This window comes from Rhamphochromis longiceps, linkage group LG10, assembly GCF_057381845.1.
Source record: "Rhamphochromis longiceps isolate RC_006_pf linkage group LG10, R_longiceps_female_GT1.1, whole genome shotgun sequence".
NCBI lineage: Eukaryota > Metazoa > Chordata > Actinopteri > Cichliformes > Cichlidae > Rhamphochromis > Rhamphochromis longiceps.
In genome coordinates this window covers 19,492,360-19,513,467 of record NC_140566.1, presented here as the reverse complement: position 1 = coordinate 19,513,467, position 21,108 = coordinate 19,492,360, and the positions used below count along the sequence as shown (strand labels likewise).

The 21,108-nt window shown below is 44.2% G+C and overlaps 1 protein-coding gene across 16 annotated transcripts in view; it reads left to right on the top strand.

The window, feature by feature from the left end:
- The window catches only part of nbeaa (neurobeachin a), a 105,710-nt gene that overhangs the window by 20,958 nt on the left and 63,644 nt on the right, over positions 1 to 21,108 (top strand). For all 16 annotated transcript variants that reach the window (XM_085420780.1, XM_085420779.1, XM_085420778.1 and 13 more), the window contains exons 2-5: positions 13,275 to 13,506; positions 17,645 to 17,745; positions 20,210 to 20,305; positions 20,469 to 20,590. In XM_085420780.1, coding sequence (XP_085276906.1) covers positions 13,275 to 13,506; positions 17,645 to 17,745; positions 20,210 to 20,305; positions 20,469 to 20,590 — 551 coding nt within the window. The remainder of the gene's footprint in view (positions 1 to 13,274; positions 13,507 to 17,644; positions 17,746 to 20,209; positions 20,306 to 20,468; positions 20,591 to 21,108) is intronic.

The window sequence follows — 21,108 nt, the reverse complement described above, 5'->3', positions numbered from 1 at the left end:
GCTTTATTTTCATTAGAACTTGACCAATAGATATATATTGGCCCAGCTGACATATCGGTCCATATTGGCTATTTGCCAATAAATGCTGATAAATAAAAATCTTAAAGTAAAAAGAGTTTGGGGTCTTAGAAATCCTGCATCCGTCATTCTCATTCATATGCAGACTAAATTTCCGTAAACTGTTCAAGAAAATAAAAAAAATCTGACTCTTAAAATCAGTTATAGACGATCAAAGTTATTTCCTCCTTAGAAAAATGGGAACGTTTATGAGTCAAGCTGTCTAGAAGCTTTTAAAGCATTACAGTCCAAAACCGAAAGTGCACCTGTCAGCCTGGACGGAGGGAGAGGAAGGGAATCATGTCAGTAGGATTCATTGTTTCAGGCCCATTAATGGCTGTGGCTTGGCAGTCCTTTAAGTAGTTATTTCAGTCACAACTGATGTGGTGAACTTTAAGTATATAAGTATAAATACTGCACATCCGCTTAGTGTACAGTACCAGTTTGTGTAGTTATGGCAGATTTTCATGCCGTCAACTTATCGTCTGGTTTTGGCGAATGCTGTCATCTTCATTTCTTTGCACAGGCTTTACTGCCACTCTTTTGTTTTTGTCCTGCATCTCCAACTCATCCCACATGCCTGCGTCTTTGATTTTTTTTTTTTCTTTTTATATTTGTGACCTTAAAAATAGCTACGCTGATCACAGGGTGACCTCACCAGTTTTTACTGGTCCAAACCACCCATATATCCACCCCCCTAGTGTGGATTTATGTAATTCTTGCAGTATCTGGTGTGTGCGTGTGTCTGACATTTCTGCAGTTATCTTCACTTCTCTCTCTTCATCGCACTCCAAAGCTTGAAGTGAAAGCCCTACACTTTATGCATGACAGCCTTTAGATATTCCACACACTCATGGCTGATCATGTTTATTTTGCTGACTCACTGGGTGTGTGTGCGTGTACGTGTGTGTGTGCTGACTGTGTGATTGTGTGATTGTTGTTTTGAATGAGGCTTCATGAGTTTCTCATCCCATCTGCCATCTGTGCAGACGCTGTTACGAAGGCCCATGGGAAATGCAGTCTTGGAGGCTATCCCCTCCTCCCTATGTGTCTAGAGGCTCCAGTCAGTCAACATGTCATTGTTAATCACAATCACAGAGGAAGAGGGAGAGACACATGCATTGCCCTTTTTATTTCAACATCTCATCCTCTTTTCTTTCTTCTTCTTCTACTTTTTATCATGCTGTTTTCTCTGGGGGGTGGGGGTGGGGGGGTGGAGGAGGCTGGATCCTGTTGCAGCTGAAACTGGATTAAAATGCCAACTATCATTTTTTTTGCCATTTATTTTGATTGTTTACACATTAATTATATTTTTGTTTATTCTATTTGACTGTATTGGTCCTGGTTAGCTATATATTTTTCAAAAAATAACCCCCTTTTTAAAAAAAATATTACATTTTATATCACACTGTTGGTTCACAGAGCTTCAAAATAATACATCGTATTCATCCTGCTGGGTTGTCTGATTACATATCCAAAACACTACCATTAGTAGTTAATCACTTATAGAATTAATCAAATCTCATTCTCTCTCATAGTGCAATCCATTAATCAACTTTTTTTTAGAATATGTTGTTGGAAATATGCCTGTCTCCTCCAACCACCGTTGGGCCCCTCATATATTTTCAACCTAAAGGTATAAAAAAACAAGATTAAGAAGAAGTTTATCCTGTGAATCTGCGCTAGTGATAAAATTAACTGAGGCTCTTATCAATGCAGTTTTCCAGAAAATGAGGTCATGCAGGATACAGAATGTGGATTATTGAGTGTTTAGTGGCCAGTTTCGCCCTAGTGTAATCCATATCTTTGCAGAGATTTGCTATGGTCATCACTGGAGCACTAAACCCTCAACTGCTCATTGTAAAGCTGCGGGCAATAAAATCGCTCTGCCGGCCTGATAAGAAAAGCACAATAGCATTCGGCCGCTGTCTCGCCCTCATTTTCTTTTTCGCTCCATCTCGCCCGTTCGCTCTCACAAACGCACTCTTTCTCATCACTGTTTCCCTTCAGTGCAAGCCGCTTCCTCTTGCCCCTTTGCAGTTCACACCATTCACTCTGTTGTTTGTTTTTCTCTCATCATCTCCCTCTCTGATTCCCCCTTTTTTTCCCCTTTTTTTCCTCGCTCTCCTTCAATTTTGCTCTCCTGCGCTCTGTTGAGCCCTCTTGGCGAAGCGTTAAGTGTATAATCTGTGATCTCATGTCTAGATGGGCCTCTCGTCTCCTCTCACTCTGCACACAAAGGGCTTGAATGGCCACGACTCACTCAGGGGACACAAATGAGTAATGACTCACACATGCGCGCACTCTCACACACGCCAAATAAACACACACGTACACATGGCCGCACCTCTCCAGCACACTCCCGGGGGCTTTGAAGTTGCATATTGATGATGCCATTTCCAAAGGCTCAATTGAATGTGCAGAAGCAGAAGAGGTGGCTATTGACCGTCCACTCACCTCCCTGACCTGTCATCTCTCTGACAGCCATAATGAGCAACAGGTGCCTCTTTTGCCAGGTTTGGCCTTGATAGTTATCCAATATTCAACAGTCAGTCGTAGTAATCAGCCAGCATAATCGCTTGTTTGATGTGCCATCACAGCACTACATAATGGGCTGCGGTGGGTCTGTGAGAGATTGTTTTCGATTAAATAATAATTACTGAGATGAATTTTCACATTCAGTTAATGCTCAGAATAGCTGTGTTTAAAGGCTTAAATTAAGGTGATAAAATAAGAATTTTAATTAAAAGGATTTGTAAACGAACTAGAAAGTAACAAAAAAATTAACGGTAAATAGGTGCTTATAAATGATGAAGCACAATCATTAACAAAAAAAATGGCATGTGGTAAGATAGCTATTGTCTTCATGTCACGTCAAGACCTTTTCATGTCAAGCTAAGAATAAGCAGAGGCAGAAGAAGTCAGATCACTAATGCCTGAATGGTGCTTTCGTTTAAGAGTGGCGAGAAATGTGTTTCCTGTGTCGTTGTTATGTCTTATCCTTAATTTATGCCGCGATTCGTGTGCAAGTTCTTGCCTACAGCGAGCCCACGGAAAGCGGTTTTCAACCAACACAGACGTGCTCCCATGCAGTCATCCAAAATCCCAACTGCACTTTGCTTGACGTGGATGACACTGTGGGTCAGTCGAATGTTGATTGGTTGACAGGTGGGCTTGAAAATGGATGTGACAGCAGGTTTCACAGAGAATGGCAGAGACAAAAAACCATCAAGGATAAAAAAAAAATGCAGTAAGAAAAGTGCAGACAGTGGCTACAGCAGATATTTATCATTGTTTTTAACACTTGGTCTCACTTCAGCTCTTTGTTATGATTGTTATTCATTATTCATTCTTCTTCATGGCTGGCTGACAGACTGATAAGACTAGCCCGGAAAGAGGTTGTACCACATATTTTCTATACTGCCCCCATCTGGCAGTAAATACTCTCTGTGTGGAGATGAGCAGTCAAAAGCTGCCGATGAATAATTTCCCCATTACAGGGACACTTGAATAGAACAGGGCATTTTATGAATTGCTTTCATTGCATTAGATTACTCATAAGTTTCATTTTCATTTACACAAAACCTTAAAAACTTTCATTTTTATTTTTGGCCTTCATCATATTGGACACTGCAGAGAGAGTTAACAGGCAAGGAGAGTAGGAAATTCAGGAAAATGGTCTGGGGCGGACTCAGACCCATGTGATTCACCGCTGATTTCACATGTCTCCGCCAAAATCTGGCACTACCAAGATGCCTCGAAATTCCTGGAAGCAATGACATCAGTGACTGCAGGAGTGGCATCTACAAGGAATACAGTTGATTCACAGACACAGCCACAAATTCTCTCTGTAATGATTTTCTCTCCATAAAAATGACCAAACTTATACAGCGTAACGTTTCATTTTTTACTATTATAAATAGGAAAGTGTGATTTGTTCTCAAAAGGCACCAAAGTTACACATTGGTCAAATGAGCTGCACCTCAGAATGACATTGAGCGACTGCTAGCAGGTAATATCGCTGATTAAGAGACTCGTTCCCGGTGGGTGATGGGCTCCGCCAGGGCTGCCCTTTGTCTCCGGTTCTGTTCATAATTTTTATGGACAGGATTTCTAGGCGCAGCCAAGTGGCGGAGGGCTTTCGCTTTGGTGGCCTCAGAATCTCATCTCTGATTTTTGCAGATGATGTGGTTCTATTGGCTTCATCGGGTGAGGGCCTCCAGCTCGCACTGGAACGGTTCGCAGCCGAGTGTGAAGCAGCGGGAATAAGGATCAGCACCTCCAAATCTGAGGCCATGGTTCTCAGCCGGAAAAGGGTGGAGTGCCCACTCCGGGTCGGGGATGAGTTCCTGCCCCAAGTGGAGGAGTTCAAGTATCTCGGGGTCTTGTTCGCGAGTGATGGGAGAAGGGAGCCGGAGATCGACAGACGGATTGGGGCTGCAGCTGCAGTAATGCGGACGCTGCACCGGTCCGTCGTGGTGAAGAGGGAGCTGAGTGTAAAAGCGAAGCTCTCAATTTACCGGTCGATCTACGTCCCTACCCTCACCTATGGCCACGAGCTGTGGGTAGTGGGGCGATCGTGGCTCAAGAGTTAGGAGTTCACCTTGTAATCGGAAGGTTGCCGGTTCGAGCCCCCGGCCCCGGCTTGGACAGTCTCGGTCGTTGTGTCCTTGGGCAAGACACTTCACCCGTTGCCTACTGGTGGTGGTCAGAGGGCCCGGTGGCGCCAGTGTCCGGCAGCCTCGCCTCTGTCAGTGCGCCCCAGGGTGGCTGTGGCTACAATGTAGCTTGCCATCACCAGTGTGTGAATGTGTGTGTGAATGGGTGGATGACTGGATATGTAAAGCGCTTTGGGGTCCTTAGGGACTAGTAAAGCGCTATATAAATACAGGCCATTTACCATTTACCATAGTGACCGAAAGAACGAGATCGCGGATACAAGCGGCAGAAATGAGCTTCCTCCGAAGGGTGGCTGGCCTCTCCCTTAGAGATAGGGTGAGAAGTTCGGCCATCCGGGAGGGGCTCAGAGTAGAGCAGCTGCTGCTCCACATCGAAAGGAGCCAGCTGAGGTGGTTCGGGCACCTGACAAGGATGCCCCCTGGGCGCCTCCTGGGTGAGGTGTTCCAGGCATGTCCCACCGGGAGGAGGCCCCGGGGCAGACCCAGGACACGCTGGAGAGATTATATCTCTCGGCTGGCCTGGGAACGCCTTGGTATTCCCCCGGATAAGCTGGAGGAGGTGGCTGGGGAGAGGGAGGTCTGGGCCTCTTTGCTTAGGCTGCTGCCCCCGCGACCCGGCCCCGGACAAAGCGGATGAAAATGGATGGATGGATGGATGGAAGAGACTCAAAAGCTTGTGTAGTCCAAGAAATGAGTAGATCGTAGCCAAAAACATCCAGATAATTGCCGTTAAGATAACAAAATGTTTATTTTTCACAATTTAAGTTGGTTACTCAATGATAACGACATTATTAATGGCTTCATACTGTTAAGTGTCCCTTTAAGGCCTGATTATGTTAAACTCATTTAATATGAACAATACTGGGCCCCCAGGGTGTCATTTATTTTATTACTTAAAGCTTTTGAAATTCTGACCTGTCTTAGCTTGAAAATGCCGATGACCCTTGGAGCTGCTCTGGATTATCTGTGAGCAGTGTTGCTGGCGAGAACCGCTCGGAGGGACAGAGGGACTGTTTGTTTTACCGAGCTCTTATGAGAGCTGGTTTTGGCTGGCCAAGGAGCCTGCCCGTATAAGCCCTTTGTGGTGTGACGGTCCTGGCACCCTCCACCCCCACCCCAGCCTTCTTGAAACTCCCACTTCCCTGACACAGTACGGATGATGCCAAGCTCCCAGTGCCAGCTCCCGTTGGGGTCTGAATGAGCAGTGCTGCAAGGCCAAACAGTACAGCAATAGAAATGGGAGAACGGGCGTGGTTTCGGGCGGTGGGGGGGTGAAACGGCAACACATAAGTGAACAATTATAGAGCTGGTACATTGCAGGAATAACTGACTTTTATAATCACCTCAGTCACAGAGTGAAAAAGTGAGAACGAGTGGTGTCTGGCAGACAAACACTTCTCAAGCCCATAAATACACCACAATATAAGGAGATTACTCATCAAACATGAGCCCTGTGGGAGATATTCTTACATTTCAGACTGCTGCTGAGTATGTTTCAAGGTTAAACAGCACATGCTCAGTGATCAGAAGAGTGTACTCTACAGTGTAGGCATATAACAAGTAGGCTTCTGTTCATATGCATTCCAGTGTTTACCTGTCAAATGTGAACTCTAGCTGGTTGCCTTGCTCTCTTTTTCTGTGTATGTGCGTGCGTGCATGTGAATGGAACATCCAGCCCTGGACGGCGTGCTCTGGGAGCAATCGTTGCCGTAATGGAGCCAACGCAAACGTCTTCTAGCAGTTGCCAGGAAGACGGTGAGGTCAGCGAGTGGGTGGCACTGCCATGCCTGTTTATCGTGATGCATGAGGAGCAATGTGGCTCCCTCCCTGGTTTGTGTCTTTTACCCACCAGGGTGGGTAGTAAAGGCCTCTTGTGCGTGCTCATTGATTTGTGAGGGCATTGTCGTTATGGGTGGGAACCGACACTGTAGACACGTGGACCGGGGGTGAAAAGAAAGATTGAAGGTTACGAGTCTTTATGCAAAAGAATCATGTTCCCTCATAAAACTAATTAGGAATCTTTTGTGGCTGTGCACGATGGAGGCGGTGATGGTGCTTGAGTGCGCTCGAGTGTGCTCAGGCTGTTTGTGATGAGCCTTATTGCTATTTAGGTGGCGTGTTTATTTATACATCAATTAAAAACCCCATTCCAGCAAATAATGGACTCAGGCATCTATCACTTTTATTGAAGTCTCATGAAATGGAGAACATTAATTTTGACTGGAACATTTTTATACTGAAGAAGTCTTTTTCAGTCTGACTTTCCTTCCTTTTTACGTTTTGAGGTTCAGGCGGTTTTTGGCGGTGTCATCCAGGTTGTTGTTTTTCTTTTCTTTCCCCCCAGATGTTGTTTCTGGTAGAGCAGACATAATAATAATTATTCAGACACTTCTATTTCTCCCACTGCGCTTTCTGCACTCGCGCTTTCCCCCCTCCTTATTGTTTGTCACGAGACTCAATTCGTTGCAGTCGTTTGCATCACCCCTCTCATCTTGGTGTGATCTTCCTCACACGGGTGGGAAGCAGTATGCACAGCGAGATTCTTGTGCTGTACACATGTAGGTTTGGCCCGGGGATGTATGCGTTTCTCTGTTCAAGTTGCTCTGTATCCGTGAGCAGGTTTCTGCAGAAAAAAATAATTACGCCGCCTCCCCCCCTTAAGCCTCTATTACATGTAATACTGAGCGTCTTCAGACGGACAGGCTGTATAGATGTAATACAACACAGTGGTCCCCAGTGAGCTCTGTAATTGGGAACCTCAGAGGAGAAGGGGAAATTCAATGTGGGATGAGTTAATTCTTCCTCTTTTTATTCCATACCTCATTCAGGGGTCCACTCTAATCTGTGCATTCACGGAGTGCAGCGGATCAATTCTTATCACTGAAAGGGGGGAGGAGAGACATAGGGAAGAATAAGAAAGAGGCAGGAATGAGAGGGAGGTAAGAGCAAGTAACATGCTGATTGTACACTTGGAAGTGTTGAAGAATTGAAAAAGGTGCAGGTCTGTAAAAGGAAGGGAAAAGAAGCATGATGGATATTATGGATAAGGACCAACCTTTAATCTTATAGTTCTGTGAGCCTGAGACTCACAGAAAGTCATTGGATGGGGCAGCACATGACAAATGTTGGTGTTGCTAATGATTGCCGCACCTTTTTTATGTCAATATTATATATGGCAGCGTCATTTTTCTTTATTTTTTTTATTTTTTATTTTTTTCTTAAATGACATCAGAAACAGCAGTATGCGACATTACGTGATGGCAGAGCTTCAGTTCATCCTTTGTCGTTTTTTTTTTTTTTTTTTTAATAAATAGGACAGGGGGAATGAATGAGAGAAAGAGGGGGAGAGAAAGAAAGAAAACCAAAGGGGAGAAGAGACGGTGAGAAGGGGGGGGGAAGAGAGAGAAAAAAAAAAAAAGAACTCCTGGGTCACCTGTATGGAGAAAAAAAACAAACAAACAAAAAAAACAAACAGAGGAGACAGCAAACAACAAAGAGTAACATAATAATAGAGAAAACAAAGCACCATCACAATAAACTAGCTAGCCATAGATATCAATATTTACTAAATAATAAACGATATTGTGCAGCACGCAAGATAGACAGCGCACAGTGTGCTTTGAGGCAGCAGCCAAGAAAGCTTTAGTCCGCGTCTGTGAATACCCATGTGTGCATACCTGTGTGGATCAGCATGCTTGCATTCCAAAGGTTTCTCCATGTAATGATCTGCTAGGGAGTGTGGGGGGGCCACAGCCCCGTCCTCCAGGGTGTGAAGCGGGTATGGAGGAGATCAAAACTCCAGACATCCAGAGGCCCCCAGAACACAAGAGACCATGGAAGACCAACAGAGGGGCAGCCGCGCCACTGTTCCAGTAAGAGCTGAGGAGAGTCCCAGATGAGGGCTCGCCCAGCAGCCGCGGAGCAGAAGTCAGGGGGAGTTGCAGTGACGCGCCCGTGAGCTCCGCCGGCCCCCAGCTGTGCCTGAGTGACCGAGCCCCAGGCCGAGAGGCCGGGGGCACCCCACCTCCAAAGGGGCCCGAGCGAGCCCCAGGCCCCGACAAGCGGCCGCCAAGGAGTGAGCCGGTGTGTACCCGGACGCCCACCCCCAGACACAAAGAACCACCAACACAGCGACACCTGAGGGAGTCCGCCACCGGCAGGGGAAGTGGTGGTGGGTGGAGATAGGCCTCCAAACCTTGGAGGGCCTGAGGTGTCCCCAGAGAGGTGGCGTCTGATACCCAACCTGACATATAGACACAGACATACAGGCACACACAGACACAAACATCCATTCCCACCCTCATGCTCTCATATGCACTCACTCCACACTCAACCAACGTGGAGACAGACATAAAGAGACGCTGTACACACAATCACACTCCCCAAGCGTACTCTACAAACCGGGTCTAGGTACCCTTGCCCCTGGAGGGGGGAATTGCACCCAGACCCAGGTGGTGTTACCCTTTTCCCTGCGGTGGGGAGAGGCAGACCACCCCGACTCCGCAGCAGCAGGGAGGCCCCACACCCCAGACCGCAGTCGGACGGCCAACTCCTCCTACTAGCCCTCCCGCTCCAGCAGGCCGCAGAGAATGGGGGTGGGAGAAGACTCCAAACCTCCCTCCACCCGCTCATTGTAGTGTTGATGCATATGTGTTCTAAGGTGCAATTAAAACCCAGGAGGGCATGGAGCTACCTGCCAAGGAGCAGCAGGTAAGCGCATAGTCCCTCCTGCTAGCCCTCAATGACTAAGTGTATTTAAAATTGAGAGGTGGGCAACGACGTCAGGGGTGAGGTGTACACCCTGATGGTGATTTGGACTCCGTGATTGTGCCCACCCCCAAGATCCTATATGTATGTGTAATGAGAGTGTGAATAATGTGAATGTCTAAGTTGTGGGATAAAATTGAGGCAGAGGCAGCCAGAAGGGGACAGGGGGGGGGGTAGCCTCCTCTGCACCCTGGTGACATACCCCCACTCCAAGGCCCTGCATGTGTGGGTGGTTGTGGAGGAGCGGGAAGAGGGAGGCAGCTGGAGATGGGGAGGGAAGGAAGGGAGGGGCAGGTAACCCCTCCCTGGGGCCAGCTCCCCCGCTGACCCCAGTAGGCACTCCCACCCTCCGCGATCCGCCAGGGAAGGGGGGCCCAGGCCCATCAGACCGGGGCCCAGTGCAGTAGCGCCCCCCGGCTCCACAGAGCCCTGGACAGTCCACCCAACCCCACCACAGAGAAAACTGCACCCACCCCACCATCCACACATCTTCCAGACTACATAAGACGGTAAACGCCCAGGCTGAGATCTTCCTCCACCTCTCCTGTATCTCCCCCTCCTGCAGAGAGTTCCTGAAGAGAAGAAAGCTCCTGCAAGATGTGACCATCCCCCCCACCAGTTGAAGAGCCCCCCAGGCGGCTCGACGCACCGGCGGCACCCTGCTCCAGGGCCGGGCCCCCATGCACCCACCCACCCGCGTCATTTTTCTTTAAAGTGAGATCAAAGCCAGGTTTGCAGGAGCTTCGGTGACAAATGGGTTACATCCGTGTTCATTGTTTGATGTTTGTTTGTTTGAAATGTATTCATAAGTCAGGTTTTCTAAATTTTGACTTTCAACTATTATTATTTTTTCTAATAACAGTCTTTTGCAGTGCTGTAACTACTGGCTGTTAAACTGAAGCGTACTTGCTCAGATTTTGTCAGTTTAGGTAGCAAAACATCTGTGCACTAATAAATGGTGACAGCAGCGTGTCCCTTGTTCCATTCCCCAGCAGCTGGTCTTTTACTACATGTCACTCCTCTGCTCTCTTCCCACACATTTCTCCTGTCTGTGTTAAAGTTTGCTGTAGTGGAGTGTTTATTGGTATTCCAGCATAGGGTGAGCTTACATTGCTGGGTATGACATTTATACAGGTAGGAAAGTAGGATGACATAATCAAAGACTATGCTTGTTTGCAAAGTTGCTTGTAATTATAAAAGCTCTGAAGTTTTCTTGGTGTGCCTAAATGAGACCCACTGATACTGATTTATTTTTCCCAATTCTTATTTGCTTTGTAACTACAACTGACAGCATAAGCAGACAAAAATAAACTTTTCTTCATGGTAAAATGTTATTTTCATTATAAAATCAATCATTAAGTGTAGGATCTTCTCTTGCTTACCCTACCGAAAAAAGGCAGTGGTAATAGATTTATATAACAAAATAAATGTCAGATACTTGCATTATTTTTCCAGTATTTTTATAAAGTCAGCAGATAATAGGATATCGACCCTTTGCACTTTTTCCCCTTGTTTCTATAATTTTCCTCTTGCTCAGCTTTTGCTCATACCGAGGCTCTGGATAGCTTTAGCGTTAGCCACTTTTCCTTTGTTGTTTTTTTTCTTTAAAATATCCAAGTTCGGTTTGGTCTGTTAAGAGTCTGATTGGGTTTTGGAAAGGTTTGTGTTTTTACTCACACTGAGATGCTTCCACCATGCTAACGACATGTTAGCATTAGGCTGTGTGTGTGTGTTTGTGTGTGTGTGTGTTTGGTTGTGCTGCTATGCACGCATGAAATAGACTGGCTTGTAATCGGGCACATGTGAGATTGGCCAGTCACAGATGAGGCCCGAGAATTATAGAAATTGGTTGATTCTGGTCCCTAGCTGATCGATTCATGCGTCTGTACGTGTAATATTCAAACCGACCAAACATTTTGATGATGAAAATGAAAGTTGAACCAACATTGTGGTGACTACAACAACTTCAGTTCCCCTTCTGTGTCCTTGGATTATTTGTTAGCCCTTCTACCAACAGAATTGTTTTCTTGTCTTTGATAATCAATTAATTATTTTTTTTAAAATTCTAGTAGGTTAATTAACTTATTGCTCAACCCTCATCATCCCTGCGGTTATGATGCTCATACCAGGGACAGAGATGTGCTATCTGTAACAGGCTGAAACATAAAGTTTCATATGCAGCAAATGAGGCAAAGATGAGCTGTTCATAAACAGCTTTAAGGTAAATGGACTGGTTCTTCCATAGTGCTTTTCTACTCTACATGAGCACTCAGAACGCTCTATACAACTTGTATGAGTCACCCATTCACACGCACATTTCTATCTAAGTGCTTTCGAGCTAAGATTCACACACATACACACTACGATGAACACATCGGCAGTAACTCCGGGAATGCTCCGGAATAACCAGACGCATTTAATTCCTTCATTTCAATAATCTGCTCTATCCTCTATAAGTTCTCTTGCTGAGAACATTTGGTTCATCTGCAACAGGAGGTGTATTATTTGTCAGTGAACACAAACGATTGCCTTTTGTTTTAGACAATTGCCAGGAAGACTCTTGGTGGAAAACAGTGCTGGACACAATGAAGTGAATCTAAATGTCTCACAAGGTGTATTGATTCATCCGGGATGTGTTTAGCTGCTGTCGAATACAGATTTGTTGATTTGTCAGATGAATATTATTGTGTATTGGTTCTTTAAAAGTTTCATTTTGAAGCTAAGTGTGTGAAACTTTTTTTTTTTTAACAGTGATCCAAAAACAACACAGTTTGTAAATTGCTATGTGATCATCTCTTAAAGATAGCAAGAGTGCGCAGAGTATAACTTTACATTCCCCGCTGAGCTTGTAATAGTTTTTGCTTAAGGGTCGTTTAACCACATGCAGAATGAATTATTGAAAATAAACCCTTTATTGAACAGCACCAGCATTATCTGCGTCTTCCCGCTCCTGACTGCAGACAGCACACCACAGCCCTGCTGCCCCTCCAGTTTAATCACATTGTGAAACAGACCGACTCTCCTTGATTTATCGATTAGTTTTATTCTCTCATGCCGTGTAAACACCACAATAGTCATAATGTTTATCCTGTTTGCTGTCTTGCTAGCTTCTGATAATCTATTGCATGTTTCTTTTCCATCTGATTTAATAACCCCTGTGGTGTTCTCATAGCTTGCTGGTTGCTATGGCTACCGTTTCCTGGATAGCGTAGCGTGCTGAGGGTGAACTGTGTGGGTATGGCTGTGTTCATGTGGCGTGTTAGTTAATGTGCTAGCGTGTTGTTGCTGTACTTACCCAAGTAATTATAGTTGCCAGCCATTAAGAGACGGAAAATCATTTGCATTTAGTTTTTAAAGTGCGGTCTCCTCACACTAATGCCATCAGAGAGGAGAGGGACTGACATGTGCGTTAACTTTGTATGTGTTCAATTGGTGTTGTGCATCTGAGGTGGTAGAGAGGAAGAGAGGAAGGAGAGGAAGGACGATCTGTGTGTGTGTGTGTGTGTGTGTGTGTGTGTGTGTGTGTGTGTGTGGACGTTTATTTGTTGCAGCATATGAGGCCCCGGGCAGAAGAGATGCTTTCCCAACCACAATCAGCATCCATCAGATGCCAGGCTTACCTCTCCTTCAGACATAAGGTTAAATGCTACACTAAATCATTCACTCTTCGTGTTCTCTCTCTCCACCCTCCCCCCCCCCCAATTCCTGCTCTACGTCTGTTCCCTTCCCAAACCCTCCCCCTTCTCCCCCTTCCCACTTCTTCTCCTAAAGCTGGTGGGCGGCGAGTTTGACCTGGAGATGAACTTCATCATCCAGGAGGCGGAGAGCATCGGCTGCATGGTGGAGCTGCTTTCCCACTGCGAGGTGACGTGCCAGGCGGAGATCTGGAGCATGTTCACAGCCATACTCCGCAAGAGTGTGCGCAACCTGCAGACCAGCACCGAGGTTGGCCTCATCCAGCAGGTGTTGCTGAAGATGAGCACTGTGGATGACATGATTGCAGGTGAGCAGTGGGTACACATGGATACATGCGCACATACTTTGTATTTTGATCAGTTTTTTTCAAGATTGGACAACCTATAAAATGAGAATATAGTGGGATATAATGATAACTTTACAGCTTAATTCCCCTGAATTAACTCCACCCTGTAATAGCAAAAACCACGCCTGACTGTTTTTAGATAATTCCCCGAATTACCACAATTTTAATATGACCTCAAATTTGTGGCTTTGAACCAGGTCCAAACAGCTTACAGAGGAAGCGTCTTCAGTGTCCGTGTCCAAACATATTAATGTCTTTTTTACTGGGCTTGGCACTGTGAATTCATCCCAGAGTCAAACTGTCAACGCAAAAATTTTGCCTTCTGTGGGGTCTGAGGACACAAACAACTGGATCGTGCCATTGTGCACCTGCTCTCAGCACACTGAAAATTCTGGTGTTTTTTTTAATATGAAACATGAACACAGTTGTCAGTAACTACAAAGGATACTCTCTAAATTACTCTTCTTCCAACCTCATGCTGTTTCGGGACAGTGTAGGGGATCCAGCACACATTGCAGATACACAAGTGCAATTAGTCTGGAACGGGACTTCCAGAGAGCTTTCAAAAAACACTGGCAGTGGCACAGAGGTGGACTATGACATCACTTTGAAGAGAAGATCAGCCATATTTAAATAAAGGCTTTTGCTCTTTATGGCTGAAGAACTTACTGGTCACACTTAGTTTATGATGATGGTAGTGCTTGAGGAGAGAAACATGCGGATGTATCGCTTATTGATTCTAACTTATTGGTATTTGAAACAAATGCTAACAAAATATTATGATATTATTATTATTATTATTATTTAAATGGTTAATAGGCCTTAAATCAAAGTTTGGGATTGAACACAGCTGCCTTGGTTACCATTAGCTTTTACTTTTAATAGCATGTGTTTTTTATTCAGTTGCAGTGACACACACACACACCCACCTTATAGCTATTAGGCCACCAGCGTTATCTGTATGCATGCCTTCACAATGACTGTTTGCATGTGAGGCGTTCAGGGGACATCTTCAAACTGTGACTACAGAAAGTCGAATGTGTCAAAACTTTGTTAAGTTCTGGAAGAAGACCCAAAACGTCACCCATGGAATTTTCAGGAACCACTTATTTTGAATTGCACGCTTGGTGTAAAACTTCTCTGATACTGAAAAATAGGTAAGACTCAGACTAGAAGAGCAGAGTCTGTGCTAAGGTCAGTGTCTAAATCTGCATTTATATGTAATGAGTTCCTTCTGTAAACTCCAGCTCTCCACTGTGCGTCCAAGTTTCATGCACTTTGTTCTGCACTTTTTGCATAACCTTGCTGACAGAGAGGAAAGAAGTCCTCTACCAAGGCCAGTGGCCTATCTCTCTACTTTAACGAAAGTGATGGGGATCCATACCAAAACCTAATGGGCTGTTCTTTAACAGATGCCCAACCTCTCAACCTTGTAATCGTGTTGACGAAGCAACAACCAGCTGAATCTGTAAACGTGCCTCCACCTTGATGGAAAAAACTCAGATGTTTTTCCCTTATATCAAAACCTATTCCACGTGTCCATGAGTGTTTGCCCTGCAGTGAAACATCCATAAAACCCTTCGGTGCAGCAAAAGCAAAATACTAACCTCGATGTGTTTCTGTGTGCTCACTGCCATTTGTTCACGGGGCTTGATTGCACATTCACCTCTTTACATGAACGTATTGACCTTGGCTTCCCTTTAATGATGCCTCGGAGTGCACATCTTTTGCTCCACCCCCCCAGTGTCCTCTCTGCCCTAGCTAGCGCCGCAGGATGATGTGTTTTATAACTTCTTTGACTTATTACTGCTCACTACAGCAGAGTATACGCCACTTAAATCAATTTAATGCCGATTCTTCCAGAGAGCTGTGATTATAACATTTTTCCAAACCTATGCAAAATGACCCACATGAATTGAACACAACAAAAACAGAGCTTAGGGGTTTTGAATCTAGGACATTGTGTATTGCATTTTCCTCTCATACCCAGCACCTCAGTGAGATATCCCTCTCCTTTATTCCCTGTCGCTAGGCTTTGGCTAATGAAATATTATGGGAAGACTCTATTCATATCTAGCAGGCCTAATGGGAAAGAAGAGCCTTTCTAAGCAGATTGGCTCCCTCTGAGAGAGCTGTGCTGTCTCTCTGCCATATCCACACTGATCTGTTGTGGTTGTGTAAAGTGAAAGTCAATGAAGCAGGAAGGTCATTTGGGCTAAACAAAAGCCTCAATGTGGTATTTAATTATATGCTTGAATATTGAGAGGGAATTGTATTTAAAGTCTTGTTTTTATCATTCCATTAAACAAAAGCTCTTTCGCAGCCTTAGAGAGGGAGGTTTGCCACTATTGTCTGTTAAAATGTGAACAAATTAAAGGAATAGATTATGATTTTGGTGAATATGAATATTTGTTTTTTGTTTCTTTGGGGTTTATTTGCTAAAAGGAGATTAATACTACTCTGCATGCTGTTTTTTGTACTATTAGCAGTTAAATGACATGTGTGGTCAGAAGTTTACAGACACTCATCATTGTACAGCATCTTTAATTACTTTAAAAAAAGGGAAGTGGGTGCACACGTTTGAATTTGGTTTGGATTTTATCTAATCGACACAGGATCAACATTTAAAAATGTAGGGCCTCTAATATTTTCCTATACTCAAATCTTTTAAGTTATGCTGTAGCTTCTTCGGTGCCTTTTAACCCTGTAAAGCCTGATACAAGTTAAAGATCATATCTGCAAATTAATATTGAATTCATCAATTATTTTTTTTTATTCTCACAATTATTTCACAGTTCAGGCTTAAAGGGTTAACCTGACAAGTCCAAGGTCTGTTAACTTCTTGTGAGTGATTATAATTGATTTTGCCAGGTTAAAAATTGGTATTGGACCAATGCTCAGAACAATAGGAAGGAACTCTGTGAAGATTTAAGAAGGAGGATTGTGTAGATTTACATAAATAAACAATTGTATGTAAATACAGGATATTCAGATGCGTCACCCTCAGATGAGAGGATATTTGGTTAGGTTAGGATGTTCAGACAACCCAACAAGCCTGCCATGAACTGGAAACTGTTGGAACACTGGCTTCACTGGCCATAGTGGAGTGAGCTTTTGCCATGGACTGAGGAGATCCAGAACAAACAAGAAGCTCCTGTTCCAAATTCGACACCTTCGAGCTAGACTGGAATTTGCAGCTGTCCACATGAATCAGCCAAATGGCTTTTGGAGAAACGTTTTGTGGTCAGAGGAGACAAAGATTGAGCTAACTGGCCACAATGACATGAGCTTTCAAACATAGGAACGTTGGGTCTGTACCAAGAAGCCAACCAGTTTAGATGAATCCCACCAGTCCATCCAAAATTATATCAGAAGCTTTTTGATGGCTGTCAAAACTGTCTGAGGTGCACCCTGCTAAGTGATGTTTACCCAAGTGGGAGTAGAGGTGATGTATGTGTATAGTCGAGCCCGTATGTACAATTGTGACCCTGTGTGGATTAGAGAAAATCAAAACTCACTTCGTGTTCTTAAAGTGATTAAAGATGTAAGCTGTACAGTCATTGCACTCTGGAAAAAGAACAGTTCAAAGAAATCATTAAAAGCCCCAAATCACCACAACATGTAAACGTTTGACCACAGCTATATTTGTGAATCATAATTAACGCTGTCACAGCTGACAATGTATTTAGCCCTTTCTCAGTTGTTTGGCCTTCTATTCCCTGATGTATTAAGATCATTATGTATTAATGGAGCTTTATCCGTTGTCATGTGTACTCTGACCGTATTTAGCAGTGCTGTGAAAAGCAACACTCGTTGAGGTTTGAGGTTGTGTGTGTTTTGTTTACATGGCAGTAGCTCTGAGTACTTGGATGAAGCGCCGCTGATTTTTACTTCTCTGAATAATAAATTGCTCAACTGACAGTAGAACAACCTGTCAGTGTCTTATGCCCTCACCATATTCTATCAGAAATGTCAGTAGAGAGACTTCCAAACGCTGACTCACACACAAACTCATAGGAGCATGCACATTCAGGATATCTCTGCTGTCTTACACTTACTTTCTGCCTTTTGTTTGTGTGTGTGTTTTCTTTGTTGTCAGACCTTCTGGTGGACATGCTGGGAGTCATGGCCAGCTACAGCATCACAGTCAAGGAGTTGAAGCTGCTCTTTAGTATGCTGAGGGGCGAAAACGGCATCTGGGTAAGTTTTGGTGGTGATTTAAGAAGCGATTAGAATTTTAGATTGTGGGTACGTCTCCGCAGGATCTGTCATTTCCACGACTTCCATTCATTGTCTGTGTAAGCAGGTGAGCAGTGTTGTGGTCTAGGCTCCTTCATGCAAATCAAGGGCATCCAGCGCAACTCAAAGCCTCTATAAACTGAAAACTAGCTGTTGTCAGTCGACAACGACAGCAACAGCAACTGCAGGTCTTAAATTCTTGCAGAAACACATTTTGTTACACTAAAGCTACTTTGGGCTGCTCTCTTATTCCCCAAGGGGGCCGCGTGTTTGATTTGGCACAGATTTCATGCTGGATACCCTTCCTAACACAAGCCTCCCATTTATCCTGGCTTGTGACCCCCACCCCCATGAGACTGAAATTGTGTCTCTACCTGGTCATGAAGCAGGGCTATTTCATGTGTTTACCTCTGCGCCAGTCTTAGAGAGCTTATTTGGAAACGAGCTGCCACTTTGGTCTCGGTTTAAAAAGATCTGGAACCAGACAGCCCACACGAGTTCATCCAGTAGGGTGCAGATTATGGTTTGCATGGTTGTAGCTGTAGAGAATAAAGTACGTCATCCAATCTAGCGAGTTCTCCTGCAGGCCAATGCCGGGAAGTGGCGTGACACGCACCATTAGCTACGGGCTAAGACTCATGCACTTAATGGTTCTTTACAGTTTAACAAATATCAACACTGCAAAAATTTTTTTGATGTATGTCATGTGTTTCATATTGGGAGCATTTCTGATGTGGTGTACCTCAGGGGACAATTCAACGACAGAAGGAGCTTCAGTCAGAAACCCTTTGTTTGCTCAGATGGCAGCAGACCAACAAATATATCAGAACATTATTGAAGATTCATGTCTGGTTTGAGAGGAGCTGGTATTCACGAAGCAATATTAATTTTCTCTGCCAACACTGATGATTATTGGGATGTTGTAACCTTGGATATGTTTGATCTTTTTAGGTTTTTTGTTTTTACAGATGTCACATTTGCTGCTGAATTAGACATTTCACTGTTTTTGATTTACTGGTATTCACTTGCTGTGGAAGCTTAAAAAATGCAAACTATATTAGCCATACAGCATGAGTTTGTCTGCGTGTCATTAGTCTGGATGTCACTTAGTGAGATGTTTGTGCTAATGCACTAGAATAATGCAGGATGGGTGTGTATACCTTTGACTCCATATTAGGATTCATTTTTGTATGTTTGTTAAGACACTTTAGCTTGTGTTCTTGTTTTTGTTTTTGCTTGTAATTGATTTTATTAGTGTAATTGAAGAGAAGCATGGTGAAAAAAAAAAAAGTGACAGTGAAAGTTTAATCAGGTGTGAAGGTGAAGGAGCCAGTAGAGTCCAGTAGAGTCACATTCAGGACACATATAATCATCTGAACCGCTCTATGAAGCTGAATGCTTTGTTCGGGGATTTCCATTTCTTCTTCTTTACTTCTCCTTACCTCAAACTTTCTTTACTCTTGCACAGTGAGCCAAATAAACGTCTGTTATCACAACCTGCCAATTTGTATTCTCAGTGAATTGCTTTGCAGGCAATTGGAAGAGAGTTTGATTAATACATTTCCTCCTTTATTGAAACGGCAACACGAACCACTCTTGCACTTTGGTTGCTTCAGGCTTTTATACTGAAACCCGTATGCTGTTTATTGTCGAATTTCTGCTTAAATTGGCTTCTGCTATTGCTGATTCATGCTTACTTTTAGAGCTACAAACGCCAGTACCTGAAAATGGGATTAATTCAGGAGCTTAGATTTGGGAGTGCTTAGTGCAATCTCAGCTTACATTGCTTCTTGTTGTAAGCTTAACAGCTCCCTGTAGTTTGCTCATTGGCCCACCTTCTAGTCGGACGGTTTAGCTGACTCAGAGCGGATGTTTTAAAACTGTACTGTGAAGATTAACGAGGGTTTTATGAGTCTAAACCGTCTCCTATGACATCCTTACTGACTGTAGTTTTAGCAAGGTTTGCAGAGTGTGCGATGATTCGGTGTTTGTTAACTCATCCTGTGAATCCTTGCCACTTCTTCGGCAATCCCCCCTTCTAGGCAGGCTCCAGGGCAACCTCCATCAGCAACCTCTGGTCACTGATCAGCAGTCCACTGCTCTCTGCTGTCCAATATCTATCACTAACCCATCCACCTACCGCTGTTTTCCCATCTTTTCCGATTCCTCCTCCCCTCAGCAGCCCTCTCCAGAGACAGATCGATTAAGGGTTGCCATGGTATTGATGAGGTGTTGTCGGGGGTAGGACGGAGGTGATTGAAGAGTTATTGATCCAGCTGGGTTGTGGTAGAGATGTGATGTCACACCATGTTGTTGTTTTTTTTTTTTTTTTTTTTTAACAGTCTTACTCTCTCCTGTGCCCCTGATAGGGAGCATCTGTCACTTAATAATGGCAGTCACTTTGGTCTTCCCTCCTCTCCTCCAGCCAAGACACGCTATCAAGCTGTTGTCAGTGTTGAACCAGATGCCACAGAGACACGGCCCGGACACCTTTTTCAACTTTCCAGGCCGGAGTGCAGCGGTGAGACCGACCAGCACGCACTAACCACTTATACACCACTTATCTATCAGAATAATTCTTTTTTATCCAGATTAATCTATGCTTGTTTGCAGTCAGTCAGCTCATATTAAAGGGCATTTTCTCGTGCGTATGAGTGTAGTGATAGCTGATTGTTCTGCTCCAGGCTATAGCTTTACCACCAATTGCCAAATGGCCATACCAGAACGGATTCACTATCAACACTTGGTTCAGGCAGGATCCACTCAACAACATCAATGTGGATAAAGACAAGCCGTACCTCTACTGGTAAGTTCATTCATCTGGACTGTTGAAAAAGTTAAACATCTTCAAACGTGTACGTTTTCTTGAATTTCAATGAAAAATCAGCTCGAGTACTGTTAAAGAGTTTCTGTTAGCTGTGAATCTTGCACTTATTTCCCTGACTTGTTGACCTAATGATGTCACCCTGATATTATTGTGTTAGAGAGGCGTTAAATCGAGGAAAAGGAATCCAAACGTCGCCAAGTTGGGTTTTTTTATCAGCCCTCCGGGATCACAAAAGCACAGGATTTCTTTGTAGACTCTTGGTATGCTTTAAAAAAAAAAAAAACTCTAGATAGGTTTGAGAAAAAGAAAATGACAAAAGAGGCTCAGACATGAGCAAATTTCTATAGTGGCAGCACTCGCTAGTGTTCTCAGTTTAAAGAAATTTTACTTGTGTACGAAGTGGTTTTAGTTCGTACAGACGTCCCTGTGCTTTCACTATTGATCCAAGCAGAGGAGCCGACATAGCTGCACAAAGCAAGTTCAGGCCTGTTCCTTCT